The 10,595-nt window shown below is 32.4% G+C and overlaps 1 protein-coding gene across 1 annotated transcript in view; it reads right to left on the bottom strand.

Moving 5' to 3' along the window:
• The window catches only part of LOC106464658, a 100,086-nt gene extending 89,900 nt beyond the window's left edge, over nt 1–10,186 (bottom strand). The window contains exon 1 of the mRNA XM_013924818.2: nt 9,993–10,186. Coding sequence (XP_013780272.1) covers nt 9,993–10,018 — 26 coding nt within the window. The 5' untranslated portion in view covers nt 10,019–10,186. The remainder of the gene's footprint in view (nt 1–9,992) is intronic.
• Between the last annotated feature and the right edge of the window lie 409 nt (nt 10,187–10,595).

Below are 10,595 nucleotides of genomic sequence, written 5' to 3'. Positions count from 1 at the left end.
TGGGTTTGTCATACGAGAAGAGATTAAGAACTCTGAAATTATTTTCTCTTAAAAAAAGATGAGTTAGAGGGGATCTGATTGAGGTGTTTAAGATTGTAAAGGGAATTTATAGTGTTGATGCATCATCTTTTTTCATACTTAACAGCATGATTAGTAAGTCTAGGGGACACAAATAAGTCATCTTCAACCTAGACAGTTTTATTTTTCAAACAGGGTGGTTGGCCTCTGGAATAGGTTGCTCTCGGATGTTGCAGAAGCAGTAAATTTAAGTGAGTTTAAGAGCAAGCTTGATAACTAAATGAGTGATAAAGGCTAGCTTTAAGTTGTTTTTTTATATTTATTATAGTTTAGCTTAGAGGATGGGACAGCTGAGATGGACCAATACGTCCCATGTTGTCCCTAAACATTACATTATGCTAAAATACCAATGAACATTGTTTCAAAATTATCCTTATACACACATCAAATTGCCATAATACATAAGAATTATGTTACTTCGAAGATTTATCAGTATCTTATACCTAAAAATCACCAAGTACAAACCCTAGAAAAATCAAAGTATTTAGTAAGATAATAAGTGGAAATTTAAAACAAGCATGTTAAGAAAACCCATACTTTCAATGTAGACCATTGACTGAACCAGTGAATTTCCTCTGAAACACTCCTGCATCCATTTCAGATTTTTAAATCACAAATATATTATTGTTACTATATGTGTGCCCTTTGACAGGCTGAACCCTACCGTTCAATAACTCTGTATCCAATACTGATGCTGCAGATCGAGAAGACCACACCCCTTCTCTGTTTTATTTGACCACACCTACTCAGTATATGGAGTGAGAGAGTGAGTGGTCATATGTATTTTAAAATGGCGTCCCTGTTCAAGGTATTACCTGATGTACATCAATTAACTTTTATTTTTGGTGATGTTTAGTTTAGTTTAGCATGTGGTCCCTGTGCTATTGTTCTATTTGGTGCACTTATAACTATGGTAAGTCTCTTGTTACACACCTAGAAGCATTCAACAATGTCAGTCAGTCAGTGAAATTGAGAAGTGGTTCTATGGCTTGTAATTCTGTATGTGGTTTGTTTATCACCTAAGGGTGTCTCTTAAATAATTTTGAAGATTTATTAATTGGTTGTTAAAGGTGTATATGAGTAAATAATTTGTATTGCATTTATTGTGTATCCACTCCATTCCTAGTATAACTAGTATTACCATACTTGTGATAAATGGCAAAAAATCTAAATGTCTCCTCCCTGAAGCGAGTAACAAAATAAAATACATCATCAGGGAAGGTGGTAGAATGAACAAGTTAAAAAGGGTTCAAAAAGAAGAAGCCTGGCAACTTAAGACCAGACTTAAATCTTATTGAGGACAATGTCTAGGTATTAATGGGAGACATAAAAAAAGAAAAACTAAAATAGAACCTGAAAAAAAAAGGGAGGCTGACAAAGGCACATGACTTCTGTAGTACTTAAAGTGACTGACAGTGCAGCTTTGTAGCCTATAGTAAAAGAATGCAAGCCCTGATCATGGAAAAAAGTCCAAGAAAACAAAATGAGGCAAGCTGTTAACAAGTTGAAGAAAAACAAGAAACCAAATTCTGCAGACACCAACTGTAAAAGATAAATCAATAAGACTGGTATACTGCCAGGTTGGAAAGCCTGCAAGAATGTGACAACATTTGAGCTAATCAATAAATAACATGGTTCCTGCAGCTGTCAACTAACCGAACTTAAGACCCTTTTAATACTAATCCTTAGAAAATTTAGAGACCTATTTTAACAGCAAATTGACCAAAAAAGTAACAAACATATTGATTGTAAATAATTATTTAAATACCCTATATTAGTTATATATTCTACTTTTAATGCATTAAAAATTAATACAAATTAATAATTTTACTGCTACTATTACATATTATGGCATATTATTATTGGTATTAAATATATGTCAACTGAGAAAGTGAAGATTTCATTTTGGCTTATGACTGATTTAAGAATGTTTATGACCATCAGCAATAAATTTAAGACTTTTCAAGAGAGTAAAAATACAAATACTAATTTAAAACTTTTTATGTTTCCATAGGAACCCTGAACAAAAAAATCCATCTTCACTAACAAAGGGCCACATAGCCAGCCATGAAGCTACAGATGAGAAACATTCTTGTGGAAGATGTACCCCCAAATATAATGAAATAAGATTGCTCTTCGACAGGCAAGAGGGGTGGTAACTATAATGTAAAGTAGGCCAGCATGGGATGATAAGAAGAATTATACAATGGGACCAACTTATCTTGGCCAATACCTAAGAAAGAAAATGAAGATAAAGGTATGCATAGAGAAAAAAAAATCTCCAAAAATGTGTTTAAAGCATCCATTGCTAGAGAAGCTGGACCTGAAAGTGAAAATCAATAAAACGTCAGAAGATGATACATTGCTATTACATATGCATTGAGTATACAATGACAGAGCTGATGGCAAAACTCTTGATACATCAGAGCAGAGAAAGACATGATGTGAATGTAGCCAAAAAAGTAGACCAACTGCAGCAAACAAAGATGTGAGATCAAGTCCCACCCAGGCTGTCTGTGAGTACTAAAACACAGTACTGGTGAAACAACGTCAGGAACTCCTGATATTACTGTGGAAAAGGCCAATCTCTAACAAAATAATATGAGAATGAGATATCTGATAAATCTACAAATACTTATAGATAACAGTTCCTCAACATGTGACCCTAGCATTGAAAAAAAAGCATTGGTGAAAAGATCCTTATCTGGAAAAGGTGGAAAAAATTTAAACCTACAATGAGAGACTAAAAAAGGAAAATGCAGTTGAAGATAAATGAAAGTAACAGGTGAATTTCCAATAAAGAACAGGTCTAAGAATAGACTCCACAAAGGAGCAAGATCCCATTGGTGGTATATGAAAAATGGGAATTGCCACATAAGGAGATGCCTTTGTTCTCAAATCACCTCTGGATGTGTTTGGCAGATGGCGGAGTATACACACTTGAAACTTGAGGGATTGCAAAACCAAAGGAGATGCTTAAAGAGTTCCTGGGAAAGTGTTAACAAGATATCTCAGATGAATGAGGAATTTAATAGGCACAAGCTGACTTAGATTGACAAACAATCCATTCCAGAGAAGGAGCTAACTGAGAAGTCAATTCAGTTCAAGGAAAGTACTTATTGAGAATCCTCTAATCATCCACGTAATGATGACAATTAATATTGTGTGTGTGTACACACCCAACTAATTGTTTGACTACATGTGTGAAGACAGAGTGCAGAAGCCAAACCAAAAATAGAAAATCACTTCACCTTGTGAAAAATGGAGATGGGTTGGTCAAGAAGTGTAAAAACAAGCATCTTTGAAATCAGTATTCATCATCAAAAACTCTGATAGTAACTTTCATAAGATTCTCATAGGTTGCACCTAGACAAGAAGAATACCTAGGCAAGAAATAGGACAGAAAACACTAAAGACAAGAAAACAAAGTATAAAGTGCATTACAAACATGATGATGGATCAAGGTAAAAATCACAACGAAGCCCTCCCCCAAAGAGCCAAATCAAGAGTCAGAAAACTGAGAAAGAAAAATATTAGATGGGAAATATGAAGTGTTTGAATAATACAGTACTAGTTTCAAACATATATACAACCCCAATATCAAAAGAAGGTGGGGGAAATAAAAGAGCAATCAAGCATGAAAATCCTGACACATGACACAAGCACCATCAGATGTACAAGAAATAGCTTCAATACTAAAAATATATAACATGCATGAGAGAACAAACGAATGAGACAAGCAGAAATGTTGTCAATATTAGGGCTAGCAATGCAGCAGACAAATCCAATATGTAATATGTAAAAGAATTCATGTCTAACTGACAGCATGAATTCAATCTCAACAAGGAAAGCCCATTGGCAAGTCTACTTGACTTGAAGATGCTTTGCAAAACTACCTAACAAAGTTTAGAATTTTGTTGGACAGTCAGCATGGTTTCACAAAGCAGAAATTTCATCTCACAAATCTTTTGACATTCTTCAAAAATGTCACTATTTAAATTGATGAAAATAAGGATGTGGATTAGGCATAGCATGATTTTAAAACGTATTTTGATGATGTGCCACGTCAAAAAACTAATAAAGAAAATTATCTTTGTGGGAGTGGGGGATATGTTAATTTGATGGATTATGAGCTGGATAGAGGTTAGGAAGCATAGGGTTGCAATAACTAGAGTTCAGTCAAATTGGACTGAACTTATATGTGGGGTACCTCAGGGCTCTATTCTGGGACCCCTACTCTTCTTAAAATCCAGTAACAATATTGATAAGGAATTGGCCAACAATCTGGTCAAAGTTTCTGATATTAGGGCTATAATGAAAAACATATCTTGACCTCAAAGGCTCAGAACACACTGTTAAATGACAACATAACTACTAGTTTGTATTTGATTGAAAACCCTTTTACTTTACATGTAATCCAAATAAATTAAACACAACATTCAAAGGTAGTATAAAAATACATTATATACAACAGTAATCATGTTTCTATATTAACAAAAAATGTACAATATTTATGTACATGTACTTCATGCTATGTGCAATACTCAAATAGGTACATAAAGTAAACTTATATTCCAAGAGGACCCTATTGAAGCCAATTAAACAAACTTCATCTGATTTAAGTAAAACAAATTTTACTTAGCAGTCATAGTCTTTTTAATAAAAACTGCTGATTATTTGAACATACCTAATAAACATAATAATAATAATAAGTAAACAGCAGAACAGAGTAACATAAAAAATAATATAGTTACATCAGTACTCTCTTTTTCAACATTTAAATTATTAGTGTTGAGCATATGTTTTATGTTTCATACTTATTCCACCATAACACTTCTCTTACAACTTGTACAATATGCATTCAGTACATTTTACAGAAGCAATGTAGCTACTAAACATAAGCTCCTCCACTACCACCACCAAGCTTCAACACTGCTCTAATGCATAGGAGCTGCTACATATAATGCTTTGGTGGTGGTGTCTTTTTTTTTTTAATACTATGAAATTTGTTTAAGTAATGCCCATTATAGAAATCAAAAGATTGAATTTTCCATGTGAGTGACATTTAATGTATGATTACTGTTCAAACACTGTCATAGGTTTCTGTTAACAAGAAAAAAAAATCTGATATTTACCTTAATGCCACCTGATGAGCCCTCAAATGTTTAGAACTATCATCAAATTCCTGGCTAGCAAACAAACCTTCAAAGACAGCACTAATTGATATTAAAGTTTTGAGTTTAGTTGCCTGTGAGAATGCTGCTGTTATAATAATAATAAAAAGAACCCAATGTTGGGTATAGATGTTAGTGAAAAAACAACAGTTAAATGAAACATTCTGTTAGAAGTATTGATATTAGAGGAAATAGTTTCCACACGTTCATTTATCCTCTTCAGTCACACATTGTCTTCCGGGAAGAAACATGAACGTGTCTAAATTAGTTTCTCTAATATCAAAACTTTTGAGAGTTTGTTTGACTTACTGTTGTTTTTTAATAATACCACTGTTGTTCTAAAAGATAGTCAGATTAGTTCGCAAATAAATAGCAGATGACATTTCATTATGCAAAGTACAAAGTAATGCATTTGGGCTACCTTAATCTGAAATACAATTACTATAGAAGAAAACTATTTTTGTGTTTTGGTCATTTAGTCTCTTAGCATTCAAAGCAGTGATTTGTTATCAGTGGGAATGCTGAATGTAAGTCACAAGAGTTAAAAATCTCTGGTGAGACCTCATTTGGAATTTGGGTTTATTCTTGGGCTTCTTACTTTAAAACGGACAATTAGGACAATCCTGGAATGGGAGGACTTTCACACATGGGATTATGGTCCTAAACATTATTTTCTCTTGAGAAAAGTTAGAGGTGATCTTATTAAAGTGTTCAAAATTATAAATGGAATAGATAGGATTGACATATTGACTTTTTTTGTGTTTAATATTAAGAGTGGTAGGACAAGGATTATCTCTGATTAGGCCTAATATGGAGATTTGTTTTCAGTATTGAGTTTGTTATTTTAAGAAGGACATTGAATTGTTGAAAACAGTTCCAAGGAAGGTTGCTAGGGGCTGTCATAGAGGACAGATTAAGGTCCTTGAAATTATTTTATCTTGAGAAAAGAAGGGTTAAAGCTGTAAGAGTTCACTGATTATGATTTACTTGGCCAATACTGATAGTGCAGGTAAGGTGCTTTAAACTACTGAAACAAGATAAAAAATTTAACCTATAGGTGAATTTTTTCTGGCTGCATTTATAATAAAAATTCACAAATCATATTTACTTGATGTATTTAGTCCAAAAAATGAATAGAAAGAATAGCAGTCATAAAAAAGTTAAAAAAATAATTGGCACAAATAAAAATGTACACTCATTAACTTTTGAATTTTAACTGCAACCTTTATTAGTTTATAGTAGCAGCTTTATACATGTAAACATAAATATTAACTTCACCATAAAAAAGCAGCATACAACAATTTTATTTATTTTAATTCAGCTAACAGCTTTGCTACTTCAGAAAACAGAAGATGGCTTTTGGGTTCAAAACACAATGCAAATCAAAATGGGAAAAAGAGATAAAAATTAAATTGATGTGGTATATGTTGTTGTAGGATTAATACAAAAATAATAAATTTAAATAATTCTTAAATAATCACTTACACAAATAATAATTAGTCTGAAATGATTGGTTAATTAATTCTTGATAAGCGACAAATACATCTAAAACTAGCAAAGATAGTAACGTTTAAATAGGCTTCAATTTATTAAAAAATAGATGGCAAAAAGATTAAATAGCTTTGTCTGTATTAATACATAAAAATGTAATTAAAATTTGGAATATAGAATATGAAGGGGGCAATCCTTCTCATGGTGGAGATCTATAGATCCAATGAAAATAATTTTGCTGTGAGGGAATGGGAGTACCCCGAGAAAACTAACTTTCACTGAACAAGTGCTGAGTATTCTACGTGATTAGTGCCTGAATTGTTAAGTGTTAACTAAAGATTACAAAGCATCTTCCAACTTTTATTTATTTTCCTGAAAAAAAGGCTATATATCTTGGGATTTGTATGGGTTGAGGGCTACACACCACTTCTTGCACCAATCTAACACTGAATTGAGTGATATTTGGACCCTAAATGTCGCAGATCGAAACACAAGTGTATGGTTTAAGGAAAGTGATTGGATATCATTGACAAAGAGGCTGTATAATGTTGGGCTTAATACGGAGCTTTAGGGAACATGGCTTTAAACATGAAAAGCCTGGAGGTTGCACTGTTGATCTTAACTGCAGTTGTTCTGTCAGTGAGGAAGCTGGATATCCAGTGTACAATGGTGGTGGGTATTGGATTATCGATTAGTTTATAGCAAAGTCCATTATAGCATACTGAATCAAAGGCTTTTTGGACATCTAGATTAGTAGCTATGGTTGTATGCTTTCTGTTGAAACTGTGGTTTTGGTAAGTCTAATAAGGTGGTCAGTGGTTTGTCTACGTTTTCTGCCCAAATTCTGTATGTTATTATTAATATTGTTGATTTTTTAAGTAATCATATATTCGGTTCATGATTAATTTCTCCATCAACTTATCAATGGTGTTTAGCAAGTTACTAGGCTTGTAGCTGCTGAGATTAGTTATTTTTCTTGGGGATTACCTTAATTATAGCTGATTTCCAAATAGGCGGGTAATATCCTGATAGTAACGATAAATTATAAATTGTTACTAAGTGGGTTATGATTTTGTTGGATAGGTTTTTCAGGATTCAATTGTTAATTCCATCCTCTCATGGGGCTTTGTGTTTTATTTTCCTGAGGTTAATTTTGATTTCTGCTAAAGTTATATGGCAAGTATACAAATCGTTAGAACCACAAATCTGTGATATAGACATCAGGAAGTCTGGAGAGAAAAAAAAAAGTGTTAATTCTTAGAAATGTGTTGATTTACATTGTTGAAATGTTGTGTGTCAAACAAGGTGAGATTTTGGTTTACAAAGGTACTTTCGAAATATTGGGTAAAAAGTTCAAACTGTTTGTTATTGGTAGTGGAAGTGTTGTTATTATATTGAATTTTATTTATGGTGTTGTTTGATTTATTGTTCGTGATGGATTTAATATTGTGCCAGAATTTGTAAGGGTTGAGTTTGGATTTATCTACTGATAAGCAGAAGTTTTCCAGTTATTATGTTGTAGTTGTAATATAAGTTTCTTAATAAAATTATATTCATGGCATTAATGAGTGTCTGAGTCGTCTGAGGATCATTATTAATTCATGAATTTCGGAAGTAAATTTCCAGGATCATGGGTTAGGATTTGTTATTTTGCTAGAGATTGTTTCCTTGATGGCTTGGGTTATGGCAATGATTACATAAGAGGCATAATTATTGATTTTAGTTTGGTTGTTCACAGTTGTGATGTGCCTTGTTTAAAGGCTAGGAGGTTCAGAACTCCGTGGCTTATGAAATTGACAGATAAAAATGTTAGCATGCTGTGCACTGAACACCTGGGAAACATTCTAAATAGAAAGCATGAATGAAAGAGGAAATACACCCATGGAAAGAAATGTTACTGCCCTATGAACGATTGCTATAATGCATTAGAAGTGCTTTATGCAGAATAGGAGTTTCATGCACAAAACTTGGGAGTCTAGTTTCACCTGGTATGGTCTTGTGATAATTGGATTAGTATATTTGCCAGTCATTTTGTGTGTAAAAATTTAACATTTACATTACGTAAGCAGTTACTAAAAACATAAATTGCACGATGGAAAAAAAATGGCTGTAGAATCCAAAGATTATATCTAGTAACTGTATTGGTCTCATGGTGAGGAAAAATTTTGATGATTTTCAAGAATTTTTAGCCTTTTCTGATATAATATATATATATATATTTTGGTTTATGTTTTAAAGGACATGTTTCAATTTAAAAACTCAAAAATTATGGAACTTCCATAAATTTTGTGCTATGGCCTGATTTGAGTTATGTTAAATGCTTCCCCATCAAATCCGGCTATATACCTAGCTATGATTGGCCAATCATGAGATGGCATATTGAAAACTATACTGGTCTACTAATGAAGAGTGTATTCATTACTGTGGCAACAGATTTTCAATTTGGTATGAAAAATGTGTGCATAATAATTACATGCTGTTCATGCTAATAAACCACTAATAGCATCTTCTGATTCACATTTTCTTCATTGCTGATAAGTCAACTAACAGTTTCTAGATTCACATTCTCTTCTCAATATACCTTACAGAATATTACACCATCATCTTCATCAGTGTAACCAGTTATTATCCTTCTCCCACTTAAATAACAATCCTATTCCTAGAACAACATATATTACTATGATCAGTCTTGCTACCATGAAGTTACTGAAAACATAAATAAAATAAGATCATATGGTCTCTAAAAAATAATACCATAATTTTGTTAGACAAATACCTTCAAATTTATCATTAACAGTATAACTTATAAGCAACAAAGATCAACTTCAAGCAGTTTATTCAGTTTTCTCAAATTGCTGATATACGAATTATTACCATCACGCTTCGATAGCTTTAAAAGTTTACTATAAATTACAATATGGCAAACCCTGTCGTGACTTGCGTTTAACTTTAACAGTTTAAATTTAAGCCACAACCTTTCACAATCTATTGATACATTTTAAAATCGTTTTGTCATTTATTTTTTCATTGTAGGTTATTGTAACTGTGTGACAAAAGGTACGTGTGAACAACAATCGAGCGCTATTCTTCCGACACACTAAATTGTGAAAATAATATCATTCTTATAAAATTGTACTTATACTTCATAGACTTACTGATCTGTAATAAGCGAGATGTGCAAGATTTTCATGTTTCAGATTCACGCCAGCTAAATTATAATTATAAACAATAAGTAAAACATATTTTTACCTGTCTGGTATATTTTTTGGCGACATGATTGGTGTATGTTTTAAGACCAAAACCAAGGTAATAAGTTATCTAGATCTATGCAAATTACTGAAATGTTTGGGAAATAAAAAATAAAATAAGGACAACAATATGTATCGTTAAGCCTAACTTTCATCAAACAAAATGCCAACAAGTAACCATAAGAGATGCCATATTACTATATCCAGTTTGATTTTCTTATTTTATATTTAGGTAAGGGAAATACTTAAATTTATTTATTTATCCTAAACATAAATTGTTGTCCTTTAATCATGTAGATTAAAAAGTAAAAATATTTAATTAAAACAAAATTTACGATAAGTAGCAAGGTAAACTTTTGGGACTAATTATTTAGAGTTAGTATAAGCCCACAATAAATAAAAGAAAGAACATGAAACCCCCATTAAAACCCGAGCTCATTCGACAAAAGGACTACTGAAAATAGGTCCTTTTCTGTGGAAAGTGCTTAGATTTCATAGAGAGTTTTGGTGTGAAATTTGTCAGTCTGTTTACGTTTTTTATCAATATTGCTGGAATTAATATCTCCTTTGCTCTTTTTCTTTTTTGTATGTTGTGTATCTGGTC

This window comes from Limulus polyphemus, unplaced genomic scaffold (genome assembly GCF_000517525.1).
Source record: "Limulus polyphemus unplaced genomic scaffold, Limulus_polyphemus-2.1.2 Scaffold1711, whole genome shotgun sequence".
Lineage (NCBI taxonomy): Eukaryota > Metazoa > Arthropoda > Merostomata > Xiphosura > Limulidae > Limulus > Limulus polyphemus.
The sequence above is the reverse complement of the archived record's forward strand: the minus strand, read 5'-3'. Positions and strand labels throughout refer to the sequence as shown.